This window comes from Molothrus ater, chromosome 15 (genome assembly GCF_012460135.2).
Source record: "Molothrus ater isolate BHLD 08-10-18 breed brown headed cowbird chromosome 15, BPBGC_Mater_1.1, whole genome shotgun sequence".
Taxonomy (NCBI): Eukaryota; Metazoa; Chordata; class Aves; order Passeriformes; family Icteridae; genus Molothrus; species Molothrus ater.
The window spans coordinates 9,795,146-9,814,135 of NC_050492.2; the positions used below are offsets into that span (position 1 = coordinate 9,795,146).

General features: G+C 45.5%; 1 protein-coding gene and 1 long non-coding RNA gene across 2 annotated transcripts in view; one reads left to right on the forward strand and one right to left on the reverse strand.

Annotated features, from left to right (window-relative positions):
* The first annotated feature begins 284 nt into the window (after positions 1–284).
* The window catches only part of LOC118692254 (uncharacterized), a 42,809-nt gene continuing 24,103 nt past the window's right edge, over positions 285–18,990 (forward strand). Inside the window, exons 1-2 of the long non-coding RNA XR_004981127.1 lie at positions 285–325; positions 866–1,181. This is a non-coding gene — a long non-coding RNA (uncharacterized LOC118692254). The remainder of the gene's footprint in view (positions 326–865; positions 1,182–18,990) is intronic.
* The window catches only part of TRPC7 (transient receptor potential cation channel subfamily C member 7), a 74,349-nt gene continuing 71,514 nt past the window's right edge, over positions 16,156–18,990 (reverse strand). Inside the window, 3 exon segments of the mRNA XM_036391949.2 lie at positions 16,156–17,743; positions 17,746–17,877; positions 18,594–18,669. Coding sequence (XP_036247842.2) covers positions 17,604–17,743; positions 17,746–17,877; positions 18,594–18,669 — 348 coding nt within the window. The 3' untranslated portion in view covers positions 16,156–17,603.

Consider the following 18,990-nt stretch of genomic DNA (forward strand, 5'->3'; position numbering starts at 1 on the left):
GATTCACTGAGCAGACAAACTTTGCTGCTCTTCTTGGGCTTTTGTACCTCAGCTAGTTTCCCTGAGAAGGGGGAAGGGAAACACATTTACGTATTGCCATGGTTGCAAAATCTGGCATTCCAAAGGCAAATCAGCTCCCTTTGTGTGTTATTGGGTCAGCTGTGGTGAAATGAGGGGCAAAGAATGTGTCTGAGCCCTTCAGCTTTTGAATGTTCAATGAGAGAAGCATTTAAATGGCAGCAGGAGGTCGGCTGTGATCTAGAAGAAAACATCTCCTTGATGCTCCCATCTCCTCAGCTGATAATAACCACTGTCACAGCTAAAGGTGACAGAAATTACATAAAGGCTACTGTTCCTGCACAAAACCAGCTGGTTTATTTTGGCAACCTTCATTGGTGCAATTAGTGACCAAAGCCTGTGAGCCGAGCTTGGATGGAGGGGTGGGAGGGGGGAAGGTGTGCAGGCAGTGTTGGCATCTCCAGGTCACAGCAAGCAGCCCTAGGGGTGGGCTGGAAGGAGGGCATGCATGCAAACTCCTTAAATTCCTCCAGGCAAGTCTCCTCTGGAGAAATCTGGCACAACACGGGTGCTTTTAGAGGTGTTTTAGTCGTCTTGTAAAAACAGCACAATGGTGAATGCCTGGAGAGAGCAGCACCTCTGCTGTTTGGGAAGAGGTGGCAGCTGACTCCTGTGGCTTTCCTGCTCTCTGAGCTTTGCTCAGCAGGCAGCTGAGGGAACTTTCTGATACGGTTGCTGAAAGATCTTGCTTTTGCATGATGTTAAAAAGATAAGAAAAATTGCACCTCTCATGTACTCTGGCCTTATTGCTGTTTAAAACTGAATATTTGCTGGTTTTCTCTTCCAGTGCTAATCCTGTGCCTTGTTGCCGACTTCTGTCAAGCCCCTCTGATGCATGCCGTGGATCCTCTGCCCGGTACAGCAGGTGATAGCCAGGAAAGCACACTCCTGTGAGACCCTGCTCCAGAAAAATCCACCCGGAGGGCGCTGCCCTCTCTGCTGGCTGTCCACAGCCCTCCCCGAGGGTGGAGCACAGCTGGGATCATTGCTCCCACGTATCCATCTCCAATCACCCTCACTCTCTGCAGTGGGAAGGAGCTGATGTTGGAACCTATTTGCCTGGAAATGAGCTTTTCCTGAGCAGCCTAATGCTCAGCTTCTAGGTGAGCTACTATAAATGTGTTTATAATGATTTGCCTAATTACAAGTACTTTCACAAACGATTTTAGTAGCACTTACTGGGACTACAGTAACATCTGAGGTTGTAGTAATGAAGATGTAATGTGATAGCATGAAAACACCACCAAAAGGTTCATCTGAGAGGGATTAACAGCAAGATCCCAGTTGTGGGTGCTTAGTTAGGAGCCCTCAGTGCAAGGAACTGCTCTAAAGTGTGGACAGGCTAGAGGCATGGGGAGAAGGGAGATGGTAGGGGTGTAGAAAAGAGCAGGACACCAGGAAACCAGGAGCCTTTCTTAGAATCTTTGTCAGGGGTCATGGGCACTGACAGAAAGAAAACATTTTTTTTTTTTTAAGTGACTGAATAAAGCACCCTGGTTTTCCCTGTCTTTTCCTCCTAAAATGACATGAGTAGAATAGAGAATAGAGACAGTGTCAGTCTAGAATGCAGAGCCCATGGAGGGGAGCTCTGTGCAGAAGGTGCAGAGGAACGGGTGTTGAGCATCACTGGGGCAGGGCACAGCCCCTTGCAGGTGCCCCTCCCCATCAGGTGAGAGTGGAGCTTTGTCCTCTGTGGGACACATTCAGAGGGACCATGGAAGGTGCAGAGGTGACATTAACCAGGCAATGAGGACATTTGGCCTCTGCCTGGGAGTACTTTTGTTTATAAATCTGTATCCACTTCCCAGGAAAATATTTTTGATGTTGACTTCAGACATCCTCTCTGGGAGACGGCCCAGCCTCCTGCCTTGCCCAAGAGACAATAGAAGGAAAACAAGCACAATAGGTGCATGTGCTAAACACTTTAATGAGCACTTCCACACCATTCTCCTGCATTTCCCCACATGCCCATGAGTCAATAAGCACCTCATGCAGCTTTCTAGATAGTGTGCAATAAACTGACAGAGCCACGGACCAGCCCCAACATCAGCTCTTGTTCGCTGAATAATTGATGGAGATGTGAACTGATTTTGTACTGTGTGTGTTGTCTCAGTGACTATTCCCACTAATCCCTGTGCCTGTGTGAGCTTCCTACAATGAGATTATGCTTCAAGTATTTCAGATACAATTATTCCCATTTGTGTAAGAGGCACTGTGACCATTTTTGCACATGCTCAAATGCCCAGTAGATTGATCTGCACCTGCAAACAGAAAAGGGCCCTTGAATTTGTTGCCCTGTGGCTCTGGAGGATGTGTGCCTCTTGCTTTCTCTGGTTCATTTTGAATGGTAAGTTAATGATAGAGCACAAATCCCCAGTGATTATGCTCTGGTCTCCATTGTCACCCAACATAATGTCCTCCTGTGGCTCTTTGTGATGATGCTCTGTGATGCACAGAGCATTCAATAGGAAGTGCTGTAAGTTCTGTACTAGAAAATCAGCATTTATAGAAGTTACTTGGGACAATTTTATCTCCTGGAGACAGGGCTTTTAAATTATGACTAATACATGGTATCTGGGAGTCTTTCATCTCCAGCTCTCTCTCAGATATTTAGCCCAGATATACTTGCATTACTCCCAAACCACTCAGCCTTTCTATTTCAATGCTCACAAGAGAAATTTTTATGATTTATGTAAAAGGAAAATTATCAGGCTTCAGAAAATTTATTTATTTTTTAATATTGTTTCCATACAACTGGTGGCAGGATCTGGACTGAGGGATGTGGATAACAGAGGCTTGTAAAGAGAAAAGAGGTGAGCAGAGAGGATTTACTTCCCATTCATTTAGACATTAATAAATAATAAAAATGCTGGTTTGGGATGAAATTGTGCCTCCATGTCCACCAAGACCAGCTGTTTCAATGGAGTTGGTCTGACTCTGAGCTCTGTGTTGGTTGCACCAGCTCAGGACCTGTTCTGATCATTCCTGCCTCTCTGCTGACTCTCTCTGACAGTTTGCCAACAGCTTTGCAATTACCTGAGCCTGTGAAAAGCTCATATAAGTATCTGATTTCATGTAGTGCTTTCCATCATGCTCTAGGTTACACTCAGTGCTCATTATCTTTGTATGTTTTGGAAGCATGTGACTACAAATATAACTTAGTGTGAGTATTCAGAATGAAGGTTTGTTGGGAATTTTTCAATGAAATAGTTTTGCAGAAGAAAAAGATTTCTCAAACTGGCAATGCAGCACTAAAGCCAAAAATTGTACTGGGAAAGGTGATTGTGCAGGGTATTGGAGAATGGGATGCATTTTACAAACTGCTTTCAGCAAATACTCTTAACTGGACCTTTGCACACCTGGGTTGGAATCTGAATCAGCTGAACCTATTGGAACAATTTTATTATTGAAACAGGGATTTTAGCCTTAACGTCTCAGACCACACCCATGCTAATATAATCAGCAATGCTTCCTTGCTCTGGGCACCCTACTCTAGCAATATCCTTTCTCCTCCCCTCTGGCTATATTTCCTCTTGCACAGGCAACCCAAGACTGAGGGCAGAGATTTTCTGCCCTCAGTGGCTGCTGTGATGTGTCTGGTGCATTCTCAGCCATGTCCCACAGCCTGCTGGCCCGGCCTTGCTGCTTCTGATGCAGGGACTTCCATTATTTCTGCTGGGGAAAATTAAAACAAAAAATTGGGGAAGTCCTTAATTTCATCCCTCTGCCAAACCAGACCTTTCTGAGTGCTTTCGATGGTCCGAAGACTTTGGCAGAATGAAGTTGTTCCTCACTGCCTTTGTAGCTTTAATCACTGTTTTCCCTGTTGTTCATATGATGAACTCCAAACCATAGCTTGGTTGGCAGCTCAGTATCTCTTTAAATCACTACTGGTTTCTCCTATGTCATTAATATTTTATTTATGTTGTATTAAATTTCGCATCAGTCTCCATGCCAACAGTTCATGCCAGCAGCAATGTCTGACAGAATAATTTAAACCCTCAGAGATATGAGCAATTCCTTTTTGAAAAGCATCACAAAGTTGGATTCATTTTGTCCTTGTTTAGCAGTGTCAAAGAGTCAGGCCTGGACACAGAATCAGTGGTTGGGGTTGGAAGGGACCTTAAAGAACATCTCAGTCCAATCCCCTGCCATGGGCAGGGACACCTTCCACTGCCCCAGGCTCCTCCAAGACCCTTCCAACCTGGCCTTGGACACTGCCAGGGATGGGGCAGCCACAGCTGCTCTGGGCAAGCTGTGCCAGGGCCTCCCCACCCTCACAGGGGAGAATTTCCTTCTAATATCCCATCTAACCCTTCTCTCCTTCAGTTTGAAGCCATTCCTCCTTGTCCTAGCACTACCAGCCCTGTAAAACAGCCTCTCTCAGATTTCTTGCAGCCTCTTCAGATACTCAAAGGCCACAAAAAGACCCCCCCAGGGCCTTCCCTCTCCACACTGAACAATCCCAATTTTCTCAGCTTTCCATGTTCCTCCTCTGGCCCACGTCTGTGGGGACACCAACAGGGGCATCTTCTCACAAAGGGGGAGCTGAGGACTAACACTCACCCTGGCACCAAATGTCATCTACAGCTGACACCAAATCCTCAGGGAAAGGCAGAGCCTTTTGCTAGACCAGATGATAATTCTGGGAAATCAGAAGGTTTTGAACAGAAATTCCTTTCCTCAGGACACTTGCAGACTCTTTCTTGTGGAGTTGTACTACTCTATACACTCCCCTTACTGCTCTCATTCCCATGTAAGTGCAATCCATGCAATTATTTTATTGCATATTTAGTGTTCCCATCTGCTTCGCTGCTGCCAAGCAAATCTCTTTGATGCTGGCCTGGAGATAAAGCCACTGAGAGGGAAAACCAGCAGCCAGCTTAACTCCCCTTAACCATGTGCAGTATGGTCTCAATTTGGATTAATTTATTTATTTATTGTCATTTCAGCCCTTAGCAGATCTCCAGTAAAGAGCAAGGAATGGTACTCAGTCCCAGAGGTTCAGCAAGAGCAGACAGCTCTGTTGGGACTGCAGGGCATCCATCCTGTCTTCTCTGGAATGTCACACCAGCAGCAAATGCAAAAACCAATACTAAAACAGTGAAAAATTGAGTAGAAATAAAAAAGAGTAAACTATTCATGTTTAAATAAGAGAAGAATATGTAGGAGAGTACAGCCAAAAATGGTTGGAGTCTCAAGGGAAAGAGCAGCAAAAAAATTTCAGTGTGTTTCTTCATCTTTTCATTCAAGGGACCCCTAAAGACTCGCTAATTGAAATGGAGAGTCTGGATAAAATAATGTGTAAATGGGGATAATGTAATGCCACACAGGGAAGATTTGACACAAAACACTTTAGACTCCTGGGGCCTGACAAATACAAATTTTCTCCCACCATATTCTCAAAATCCCAAATCTGCAAGACTTGGGGAACGCCATTAATCACAGGTGTAGCCAAAGGCAGAGATCCAGGAATCACAACTGCCTTCATAAGCCTCTGCACCAGAGGGGATTAGAGAGAAATGAGTTTACTGGAGGAACTGTGGAGTTAGCACATATCATCCCAAGGAGCAATTTGTCAATAAACAGCACATCTCTGCCAGTGGAGGGGAAGCAAAGAAAGACCCAGGCAACAACTGCAGCTTATAAACGTGGCTGTATTGATTTTCCATGCCAATTAATGCCAGCAAAGAATACATCCCTGGAGACCACACAGCACAAACTGTAGGCAAAATTGCTTCTCCTGAGACTGCAGCTGCCTTTGCAGCTTCATGGTATCAACCCTCCTTGTTTGCTTCTGCTTCTTTTATTAAAAATCCACAGTGGGAAAGAGATTGGTGCATCTTCCTGCCCTTGAAATGTAGTTGAGGGAATATCCATCTGTTTCAACAGGCCAAATCTATTCTCTGTCTTGTTATTTTTGTGTTTTGTTTTGTTCTTTGTGAAATATAATGAATGGTCTTGCTTATTTCTCCCAACTAGCAATTACTTCAGAGATCAAATCACAAGCAGCCCTATAACCTTCTGACAAGGCAGGATTATGAAAGACCTGCAGAAGTGCCATGCAGACTCTGCTGTGAAATCTGACAATTTAAGAGGTTCCATCCTGGTCCAGACAGTGATCATTTTTGATACCCTTTTAAAATATCCTTCCTTTTTTTCTGCTCTGACGGCTATTGGAGAAATAAATGAAATCTGCAATCCTTTCTGCAGATGGGAGGGCATCTGACAATTCACTGGCTTGGATGGTGCTAACAGCCATCCTTTACATGTCTTGTCCTGGTTTAATAGGTGGTTGCAGCTGTGGGATCATTGCTATATTTCACAGTTCTGTTCTATTATTAGATATTGGAGGAATATGAGAACATGGATAGCTTGTGTTAAACTACCAGTTCCTGTATTTATTGGCACCACCTGGGAGATTAAAACAGCTGCTGTCACTCTGCAGAGTTATCTTCAAAGCAGAGGAGATATCATGAATACATGATCAAAGCACCCTCACTTTGTCCCATTGTGCAGTAATTACAGATGGAAATGTTCTCTGAAAAGGCAGCACCGGCTCTGGTGGAACAGCAGGCAGCAGCTTAGCCCTGATGTGGGAAAGCAAAGCCAGCCTTGGAGTCACAGAATATCCTGAGCTGGGAGGGACCCACAGGGATCACTGAGTGCAGCTCCTGACCCTGCACAGCACAACCCCACAGACCTCACCCTGTCCCTGGCAGGGTTGTCCAGGCACTCACTGAGCTCTGTCAGGCTTGGTGCAGTGACCACAGCCTGTTCCAGCACCCAGCCACCCTCTGGGTGAGGACACTCCACCTAAACCTCCCCTGACACAGCCTCATGCCAGTCCCTGACAGCTTCAGTGGTTCAGATGGGGGATGCTCCACGGCTGTGGTGGCCACAGCAGGAGAGTCAGCAGTGCCCTCCAGGGCATGTGAACACCTGGGGGGAGATGGGCTCCTTATTCACAGTGACCAGGGCCACATTTATAGAAAAACTCCTCCTGTGATCTTGTGGGATAATTTCAGCTCATTTTGGCACAGCTGTTGAGCAAAATCCTGCCTCTCCAGAGGCTGGCTGGAACCTCCATACTCTGCACCCAAGGGAAAACATATTTACCTTGAAAACAGCAAGGTGATCTGTCCTTTGGAGGAGGATGGGAAGGAACTGTTGGAGCTAGGATGGGGTATGAAATCTGTGGCAGAGCCACTGGCTCATGTTCCTTGCATGTGTGGGCAAAAGGGACTCGATAAATAATGCAGCAAATGCATAATAAATAATTTAGGCACCATGAGGCTTGGATGAGATACACAGGAACCCCTCCTAAATTTAAAGTGCCTCTCCCTTTTTGCATGGCAGGATGGCATCAGCCCCTGGGACCTGTGTTGGTGGCATCCTGAACCTGCCAATGCCCACGGTGGCTCCAGTGCAGCGAGTGACACACACTGAAAGGCAGCAAAGGCCTGAGTGAGCAGTTTGAACGTTAATTTGCATTTATGTAAATTGCAGCTCTGTCAGGGGCTGCAGCCCAGCACAGGGTGATGTGCTGGAGGTGTGTGGGGTGGCTCTGGGTCAGTGAGTTTGTGCTGGGTCACCTCTGGCACCTGCCTGGTGCTGCAGTTCAAAGTCTGATGATAAGAGGCTGTTGTGGTTAATGATAAATCTGATCTTCCTCCTTCAAAAACTGTGGGAACTGCTGAGGGGATTTGTGAAGCTGGAGGCCAGTGAGAGAAAAGCCAGACCAGGCAGGAGCTGGATCCCTGCAGCCCCTGGGTTCTAACGGAGCCCTCGGAATAATTATGAATAAAGCACTGTTTTCCAAATCACTTTCTAAAATAAACCATCCAGATGGCTGTAAGGGAAGACCTAGTCATCAGTCTGAGTAATGCTTATTTTGAGTACATTACCCATGAAGTGTGTACAGTTGTGCTGGATTGTGCACAGTGAGGCTCAAAGGGATGCAGAAGCAGGAATATCACAAGTGACAGACAGTGCTGGTCCTCACTGTCATTCTGGGCTTGGTCAGTGGGACCACCCTGAGAGCTGTTTCAGTGTCTCCCATGGAATGTGCAGAGAGGAAGAATGTCTTTTCTTTCCTGCAGCTTTATGGGTTCCTGGATCACTCAGAAATATGCAAGAGGAGATACTCAGGGCTAAGAAAAGGCAAATGTTCTCTCTGTCCTTTCTGGGAGAGGTGCACAGGATAGAGACATCTTCTGATAGCCTGTGTGAACAAGGGTATTGGGCTTTTCAGCCAGTGCTGGGATTCTTACCCCTCCTTTCCCCCAGGGTGTCCAATTCAATTTTGATAAAAATGAAATCTGAAAAGCAACACTGACACAGAAAGGCAAAACCCTGGTGCTGTGCTAGGGCTGCCTGTGCCTGCTGTAGCACAACAGAGCACAAATTCACTATAACCATAAATTCCCAGAGGTGTTTCCCAGCTAACACCCTGTTCAGTGCTGTACTGCAGCGCCTGGGCTGTGCAGAGCTGTGCTTGGTTGTTTTTTATGGGTGCACTCAGCAGGATGGCTGCCAGCAGCATTTGTGCCTGAGTGCTGAGGAATTGTCACCAGGGCTGCTGGAATTGTCAGTGCCCTGAGCAAGACTGGAAGGGTCTTGCTGGCTTCTGCCCTTCCTCAAACCTTGAGTGAAAAGCTCTCCACAGGGGACACCCCATGGTGTTCTGGGGGCTGCTGGGAAGTGCCCCCAAGTACCAGGAGAGGTGCAGGGGCTGTGCAGAGCCCCCACCCCGCTGGGTCCCTTTCATGGGGCCCACCTGCACATGGCAGAGCTTCAGCTGAGAAAAACACCACCTGAAACTCAGTTTGGCCACTGCACACTAATTTGCATCACCAGACTTTGTGCTAAATTGCAGCCTGAGTAATAGCAGCTGCTTTATTTATTTAATTTTCCTGAATGCAATTTTTATTAGCTGTGAAATCAAGCCCTTTCTGGAAGTATATGAGCAGAGCAGCCTTCATGTATAGGAAGATTATAATGGTATAGCAGAAAAACCAAACCATTGGAAGCTCTTGAGGCATAAATTCAAACCCTCATTAATCTCTGTGGGCTGCATCTCAAACCTGAATTTTTACAGAACGTGGGTGGTGTTTTCTAAGTGAGTTGCTGGAACTGGTTGGCTGAGAGGGTTGACTTAGATAACAATATGTTTCTGAACCACAGCCCTGTGCCTGAACAAGATGCAGGCTGTGGTTCAGGCTGAGCACGTCACATTCAGGGGGTGCCCATGGCATGGGGGTGGCTCCAGGCCCTGCAGCTCAGGGCTGTGGGAGCACTGGGAGCACTGGGAGCACTGGGACTGACACACAGAGCTGTTGATGGACTCATCCTGACTTTTCTGATCTTCACTAATTCAATTACAGAGCCTGCTTTTCTGTCTGCTTTATTATTTTTTTCAAGAAACAGCTGAACTTCTTTATCTGGGCCAGCTCAGCTTTCTTGCTGTGAATACCCAATTTAAATTGACGTGTGGTGGATGTGTCATCCCATAATTCTGTGTCACTCCTGCCTTGCACCCCAGCCCCAGAGGAGTCCCTTTGGCATTGCTGGAGACCTGAGCACCAGGAATAAATTGATGCTGGCTTTGGGGAGCTGCTCTGGGCTCCTGAGCCTTGCCCTGGCTCTGGTGCCTCTGGGAGCACCCAGGTTTAAGCTGTTCTCACACAGCCAGGTCTGAGCCACTGCTGCACGACCAGCAAGAGATGAACTGCTGCACTTAGGGGATGCAGGCTGTGACTGGAGTGCTGTCTTTAATTAAGGACAGGCTTTGTGGCCTTACACAAAGGAAGGCAACAAGAAAGGGCAACAAGAAAGAGGCTTAAGGGTCAATTCCAGCTCCAAGAAGGGTGAAAGCTGGAGGGATTCCCCTTCAGATTTTGGAAAAAAACTGTCAGTCATTGTGCTGTCACAAACATCTTGGTACCTCAGATTTAAGAATTGTCCATGCTTTCTTAGAGATACTACTAAAACTGGAAGAATGGATTAAGGAAACCCTGCATGTGAGATGATAGCCAAAACAGGCATTTTTATTTTCTAATTTAAATTAGTTTGGTGTTGGTTTATGTAGGTACACATTGGAAAAGAACATAACCTTTATATTTTTAAATCAGTTCAAGTAGCAGAATCCCTATACTGGGGAAGCAGCAGTTCTGGCCACAGTAGGTCTACACAAAAAATTCAGCTGAAGAGGGAATTTTCTTCTGGAGCTCTATATCTGTATTTTGTGCAGGTAAAAATCAGAGATACTGAAAGGTGTTGTCCTCTAGGAGACAGCAGACACTTAAAAAAAAAGAGTAAGACAGTAAAACGCAGAAAACTTCTCTGAGTGCATCAAAGTCAGCTGAAGAAATATTGGCTTTCTAACAAGAAAACATCAGTTCATAATTTCTTTTTCTTAACAACAGAATTTAATAAGTGCCAGATCCTTGTGGCTCTATGGGCTGTTAAAACACGTAGATTATAATGAGCTGGAGAAAAGCCCTGCAGAAAGAGGAGTTGTTTTTTTTTCCTGTAGCTTTGCTTTTGCTGCGGAGCATCCCAGCGGCCGAGCTGCGGATTTCTTGGATTTCTTGTTCGTGAGCACAACCTGCTGGCTCCCACTGCAACCAGCAGCGAGAGACACGGCTCCATCCCCTCCCTTCTCTCCCACCCACAGCAGTTCGTGTTTGGGAGTGCTCTGGGCTGTGTTTTCCCCTCCTGAATGCACATGCCCGCTGAAATCCCCATGAGACATCCGCAGCTTATCCTAAAGCATGGAGAAAATAGAGAAACTCCTCACAGCTCTCTGCAGGTACAGGAGCTTTCAACTTCTACAGTTAAAAGCCAGGAAAAACTCCTGAAAAAAACCAATCAATCAAACAAACAAACAAAGAGCAGTTTCTTCCTCTCAGAGCACCAGGTACCTGTGGGGCTGAGGGCTTCCTGCAGTCTGGGCATGAGCTGACATTACCAGGCACAATTGTTCCACCAGCTTATGATGCTGTCTCTGAGCCAAAGCCAGTGTTTGGGGTGGCTTTGGGCAGATTCTGCAGCTGTATCCTTGCTTTGTTTGTCCCCAGGGGTCAGCTCTGAGCCAGCACAGCTTGGGTAAAGGTGTTCATGCTGGTGGCTGTAACTCCAATTGAGAAAGGGCTGTTATTTTCTCTTATGCCTGCTGACACCCACTTTTCCCTCTCATTTAATTATATTTTTAGTTGGATCTCTCCCTCCTCATCATTTTCCCTTTAGGATGGGTGCAGAACATGAGCCCCATCCCTCACCCCCCAAAATTATTTTTTTTCTAAATATTTAAAGAAACTCAGCAGTAAAACTCAGAGAGCATGGACTGTAATTCACCCCAAAGGACAATGAGGCACAGGCAGGTGATGCACACCTCAGTCTCCATGCTACAGCTCAGCTGCCATGAGTGCAAAGTTCCTCCCTCATTCTCACTCCTCTCCTGCCTGCATTCACCTCTCCCACCTTGTTCTGCTCTGAAAGCAAAACCTGCTCTAGGTCTGTGGTCCAAGTCTGTGATATCATCCCTTCCATCCTGCCCTGGAGGACAGTGGCAGCAGTCCCTGCTGCTCTCTGCAGCCCCTGTGCCTGTGCTGGGCTCTGCCACCACACCCATGTCCCACAGGGATTCCTGTCACAGCAGGACAAGTGTGGCTCTGCTGTGATGCCTAGATGGCAGCAGGGGCCAGCCAGGTGCTCCCAGGTACACAACAAGCACTTCAGACTGTTGAACAAGCACAAAAGTCTCCCTCTGGTCGTGTCTCTTCACTCTGCAGTGAACGTTGCTTCTGCTCAGGTCTCTGTGATTCACTGCCTGCTGTGCTTTGGGCTCACTGAGGCTCACTGGGGTAGTGCTGCTGCACTGAGCTCTGCTCCAAGGTGGGCTTAGGGGCTGCCCCTCCAACCAGCCTGCTGGCCTCTCCTCACCCAAAGCCTTGCCTGAAATCTGGGACAAAAATCAAAGTCCCTAAACTATGGGCTCACTTGGCTGGCTGCAAATGGAGTTGGGAATACTCCTATTTCCAACTTCTGAGTGTGCTCTTCTGAGTGTCTTGCTGAAGCCCTGTCTGTCTGTCCTGGCTGGCTGCAGGAATGACTGACAGAACCAGTCAGTGCTGCTTCTGTACACACGAGCCCAACGAGCTGCTTTTTAGGATAAGCTCAGTTTTTTAATTGTGTTTGGGAATCATGGTGAAGATTTGGCCCAAAGCATGTTCTTGCACAGAGAGCACTTTTGCATCAAACCAGCTTTTTAATTTCATGGAAGCTTTCCTCTTCAAATGAAAACCTTAGAGTGAGTTCCTGCAATCCCTGCTGCAGTGCCTGCCATCAGAAGGGATGCTGGGAACAGGGCAAAGGGGTTTGGAGCCCTGCTCCAGGGGGAGAGCACAGTGCAGGATGCTCTCATTTGCAGGCCACAGGGACAGTTTTCCATCAGCTTGTTTTCAAAAGCAACTTGCTGTGAGTCTGTGCCACCCACCTGGATGTACAAGGGAACAATTTCCATCTCCTGCTCCCTCCCACGTGGGCTGTGCTGAGCTGTCAAAGCTGGGCCCACCCCGGGGCAGCTGCTGGGGAAGAGCCTGGACTCAGGGCAGTGGCTTCACACAGAAATTCATCTCCTCACCAGACCCCCCATGCTTCTGCTATGTAAGCCTAATTAAAACCTTGCAGCACAATAATTAATCATTAGTAAGGGAATTAAATATTAGTCTGTATTATAGTAAACATTAGTTGCATATTAACAGGATCATTAGCTGTTCATTAACTGTTTAATCCCCTTTGTCACACTGCAGGTTTGTGTTAAATGTCTGTCTCAAATGACCTGAAGAGAGTGTCCTTTTACCTGCTGTAAAAGTCATCACAAATTTCAGAATCAGTTTAGTTATTTTGTTCCTTTGGTTGCAACTTCCCTTTCTATTTGCCTTTATTTAAATTCAACAATAGTGAAGGCATATTGTTATAGAGCCACTAAAATCTCCCAGGGATTGAAGGGAGTGGCTTCCCAAAATTATATATGATCACTGAGGCAATAATTCTTTTTTTTTTTCCTGTTGCTCTTGTGCTGCTGGCATCAGGCATTGGCAGATCCTATCCCTCACTGAGGAGTATATGCCCTACAAAGATGCAGAACAGGGACTAAGAGAGGGCAAAGCTGATGAGCATATTTTCATTCTAATAAGATTCAGAACCACAGCCCCATTTTTGGGCCCTTCCTTTCAGGTCATTAAGGCAAATCACTGAATTTCTCTGCATCTGCCTTCCTTCACTGGAAGCTAAGGCTATTTCATTTCCCCTGTGCAATAAAAATGCATAAAACTCCTCCTTTCTCAATAAAAAGGTCAGCTCCTTAAGGCTGTAGCTTGTGCAGGCTGCTGTCCAGCACCAGGTGTGCTACCTGCAGGGTTCACAGCCCAGTCACAGCCAGGGTGCAAGGGGAGTATTGGGACCTGCTGCCTGCAGCCTCTGACACTGCAGTGGTGAGAGGTTTGTGGCCAAAGCAAGGGCAGAACTGTTTTTCAGGTCCCAGGGGAGGTATTTACAGTGTCTGGATAGAGGAAACACCCACCCTGCCCACCTGGGCACTGCCTGCCAGCCCTCCTGGGGCTGTGGTTCCCTTCCCTGCCTGTGGGTTACTCAGGGAGGTAACCCAGGGTTGCTCATCCTCAGCTGAGGATGAAATGCTCTGTTTGCCAGGCTCCTGGCAGGCAGCACAGGGGTTGTGTGGCAGGTGCAGGGCAGGTCCTGCCTCCTCCCAGGGCTGCAGCCAGACCTGGCCATGGTGCAGCAGAGATCTGCTCTCAGCTGCAGATGTGTTTGGAGCCCTGTCCACGCTGCTCAGCTCTCCTGCCTTTGTGGTGATGGACTGTGTCCTGGCTTGTCCTCACTGAGTGATCATTCATTTCTTGTATCTTTTAATTAGGGCAATTTCTTTTGGCCTGCTGGAAATGCTTTCCTCATGTAGATTAATTAAAAATAAAGCCTAGCTCTGACAATTTAATATGAGCTCTGGTCAGGATGCAGGCAGCCTTGTAAGCCATTATTCATTACACCATTCATATTCTTCATAATATTTACTTTTAAACCATGTTTTTTGGGAACCGAGGACAGTATTTGTTAGTCATCCTCCACAAGGTTACAGGCAGAATTAATCCAGCTGGAGAGCAAAGATGAGCATGAAGCATCACATCTGCCCTGTGGCTGCACAGCCCATCCAGCCCTTGCTGCTGCAGCAGGGCCAGGGTGCCAGGTGCCCCTGGGCAGCTCCTTTGTTCTGGGACCTGCCCCTTGGGGTCCCTGCTTAACACCAGGCACTTCAGCCCCGTGAAATATCAACTCCTGTTAATGCTTCCTGCTGTTGTTTCCTCTCTGTTGGCAGCAGCTGACTGGTTTGGCCTTTGCAAGGTGTGGAACAACCGTCTAGAGACTTGGGCAGTCAATAAATCAATAGTGGCTCGTGAATGACTTTGTTCTGATCCTCCTCAGGGTGTCTGTTTCAGTTCCAGTTTGATTGGCCTGTGGTATTTGCAGAATTGTGACCATCTTTTGGAGAATATTCACCTTTGTGTGGAGGAGTCCAGATTAGTTTCATTTTTATGGGACCTCTCTTATTTCCCATAAAAAGTTATAATTCTGTATCTACAAATAATTTGTGTAAAAAGTTCCATCCCTTCACAGTACGAATTTGTCCAAGGAATACCAAGTCCTACACTACAAAGCCAAAGGTCAGGGGTGTCACAGACTGGAGGAAATCCAACTCAGCTGATGTGACACTGCTCTGCCGGGAGGTCCCCTGGTGATGGGAAATGGGACAGGGGACCCACATGTCTCATCCAATCTGGCACTCACCCACCTTGATTTTTCCTCTTCAAACTCTCTAAGTTCTCTCAGGCTTCTCTTTCAGTGAAGCTTCTTAATTTTAATTTCTTATAAACTGACCTTGGAGAATAAACCCTGCTTCTGCCAACAGTCCATTAATACACAGTGAGCAACTTTCTTGGGTGTGTTACTGGGGCCAGATGAGAAAAGTGCTCTGATGTAGTGGGATTTTGCTTGTCATGAATATTTACATAAAGTCTCTGTACTTTGATACTTTCAAGAATGTAAATGCAAAAGGGTCGGAAGCAGATTTTTTTTTAAACAATTTTTTTAATATTTTAGTCTACTTTTGAAGCCTGGAGAATACTGTGCTGTTTCTTGGCAGGTTCCTGAGTGAGAGCAGCATGCTAACTCCCTGTGGCAGGACTGCACTCTTTCACTTGCTTCCAGATGCTGGAAGGGCAGGAGCTGATGGGCACAGCTGCACCTCCACCTGGGACCCAAAAATGCACCAAAGTTATCCCCAGTATGGAGTTCTTTGTGCTGAGCAGAGCATGCATTGATTGCAATATTTAGCAGTAGAAGAATCTCCTGCAGGTGTTGCTGTACTGTAGATCAGGCATTTTGCTGAGCTGCGTTGGAATATACAAAACATAACTGCATCATAGCATTTCAACTCAACCCTTCTGCAGGACTTGCATTCAATATCATGAGAAATTTAAAATATGCTGGTCTTGTAAGTTCTACCTAGAACAATTTTCCTTAAATCCCTAAAACACTAAACGGGAAGGGTCAAGGGATACTTTGGTCAGGAGCCTGGTGTAGAGATGTAATCAGATTAAATTTTAAGATGGTGCTGTGACAACAGGGCTGGTTTTTCAAATGGAAAAAAAGTTCTACACAGTGGCTGGAAGGGTGGGGAGGGGACAAGTAGCATTGCCATGAAATACATTCCTTCCTCTTATGGAGAAAACTGGAAATATATTGGCAAAATTTGCTGTGGGAGACAGCCCAAAGTGCTGAGTAAATACCATTCCCTAGTTTTATTCATTTAAAATGTATTTTAGTTTAAGCATTGCGTTTTGGCTCTTTCAGGCTTCAGAATGACTATGGTAAAATTACTTTGTATAATAATTTCATTGTTCACATATGGGAGAAAATCAAAAAAAAAAAAAAGGCCATGTAATAGGTAGTCAAGTCAAAAGATCAAGCAAATATTTCACTCAGTGGACAACAAAATATTATGAGGTAATTTTATTTTTTTCCATTTTTAGGTAAAAATATTACAGTATACAAGATAATTTTATTAAAGGTAAAAATACAGTATTTTTTTCTCTAAACAGATCTACGTACAGTACACTTTTTTATTTTGTTTTCTTTTATTTTTGTACAAATATAACTATTATTCTAATAGGCTATATGTATTCTCATCTGGCACTTAAGAACTGATCACAGGTCACCTTCCGGCTCTGCTTGTTTGTCTCAGCTGAAACCTAGATGTCATGTTCATTTTATAGGTGTCTCATGTAAACAAACAGTCCAGTTCCATGGTTCCCAAGTAGTAAGGTGTGCTTTAAGTAGTTGAAATCCTGTAGCCAACCATGAAAACCCAAGCCATCCATGTTTGCAGTTGTGTTGCACAGACTTACAACTTTCCTGTTGAAAAAGTGTGATCCTTCTATTACCACAGCCTTAGAACACTTTGAATCCCTTTCTCATCCTCTGTAAGAGCCAAAAACATGACAACAATTTCTACAATGATTTTTCCTTCATTTCCTCTTTTTTTTTTCTTTTGTTTTGGTCAGAATGTTCAATCGAAACTTTTTTGTACAAATTTCAAGGCTGGAAACTACTGGGCAATGTTCTTTGTGATCGATCTCTCCCTATGGCTTGCAGTTTGACCTCTGGAATCTGAAAGCTGAGCTCAGTGGCATCGCTGTCTCTGGATTAGTGTTGTTCTTTGAACTGAATACATTAGCACAAGGTGTTTTATCTCTGGGTATTCCTGGGAAGTGAGTTTCACATCATGACGAATATTTCAGTCCACTGTTGTCAGAGATGGGATCGACTAAAGATAAAAGAGAGGCTAAGTGCATACAAAGAGACCATATCCATCAGCAGACTAGCTAATACAGCTGGAAAAGGTGGACAGGAGTGTTTGGCTGGAAATCCTTTCATCAGGTTAAAGGATAATTTACCCCACAAGCTTGATTTCATTTTTCCAATGCTGTCAGTGTCTACTTCTTGTTCACTGCCTTGGTCACTTCAACAGATGATTTCTCATTAGCTTTTCATTAGCCACAGGGCTGAACAAAGTTATATTCAGGGTTGCCAAGTTATTCAGGGTTGCCAATGTAAACAGAAAATCTAAATAAAAGAGAGTACACACCCAAGAATAGGAATTTAAAAATTTTTGCAGGGAATATGCTTGGCACATTTTTTCTTCAGGCTTCACCCATTCCTGGTCAGTACAGACTCTGTTGGTGTTAATGAGCACAGTTACATTGTCTTCTCTGGAGTCAGGTGAATGAAGATCAGGCATTTTTTTGCCTTTAATTGGAGGTGCCTTCTCTATGGTGCATCTGTTTCTGATGTTGAGGGGCATAGATTTTTACCATAAAGTCACTTTTGTATCAGAAAAGATTTAACTGGTCACTCACCAAGTGCAGGAGAAAAGCAAAGTGCTCCTACCAACATTTGCTTGTCAGCAAAATCTGAGTGTGCAGTACCCATCTTTCACGTGTTTTTTGCCCTCCTAAGATGCTGGTTGAGAATGAACAATGTTTAGAAAACAAGTTGTCTTTCTCTGTATTCACCATCAAATGTCCTTATTTAAGGTCTTCCCAAACTTGTCACTCAGCTGCTGTATTAGTTTTGCCAGCTCACCAGTAGCTTGGGACTTTTCCTCTAAGAGTTCATAGCGGAGACTGGAAATATCTTGTTTGATTTCTTTAAGTTCTCCTGAAAGAGGAAAATGTTCTTGTTAGCCATACTGAACCAAGTCAATAATCCCTATGGTTCCAAGACCTGAGAGATCAATAATTGCAGTGTGTTTGGTCAGGAATGTGTGTGGAGCTGCATTTGATCTCCCTGCATTACACATTTAATATCTGTAGTTACAAGGAATAACCTGTACTTGCAGTACTGGTATCAACAGCAACGGCAGATATGTGTGGAGAGTTCATGTTTCTTTCTCAAATTTGTTCTCTCTCCACAATCTGATCTCCAGCTACAGAGGGTATTTGCAGGAGGGTAGTTAAGAGGTGTTAGAGGTTCCTTTCCATCTGCACACAAATCCCACATGCCACCACAGCAATATGAATCTGGATCCCATTCAAAACAGAGTCCTTGTGGCAGGCTTGGGCAGGGCAGTCAGAAAATGCTTCACCTAGACCCAGAGTAAGCTTGGGTGTTGGCAATACCCTGGTGGCAGAGCTACAGGGGTGAGCAGGGCAGGGTGAAGATCCTGTGAGATCTGTGCTCTGCTGAGGACAAACAAGGACCTGGAATTCCAAGGGCACAAGGGTGGCTCAGAGTCAGCACTGCTCACCTGAGTGTGAGCATGAGCAAGATCTCTCTACAGAGCATCTTAACTAAGCTCAACCCTCCTACTGGCCAGATCAGCAGCAATAACAGCTCATGCTCCTTAGGTGGGTCAGTTATAAAATTCCACTTGCCTTCATTGACCTCGTCATTCTCCCGGTCAACCTGAGCCTTCAGCACGTAGCGCTTGATCAGACGCTTCATTATCTTCTGGAAGGAGAACAGAAACACTCCTTCAGTGGGAGACTGTCCACATGCCAGACTTATTATGAGCAACCCAAACATCTGGTTTCACTAGGGATATTTTATTGTTTTTTTCCCCCCATTTATTTTACATTTTATATCGTGAACATTGTGCTACAGTAGTTGATTGACAGTCACTCTATCACTCAGCACTTTGGGGATGCATGTGAATGTAGAGCATGTCCCACAGACAGAAAGAAAACACAGATGATCCAATAAAAAGCTAAGGAAATGGGTTCTTCCAAGAGCCTTCTTTTAGCATGTTGCTGTCTAATAGTACTTTACAGG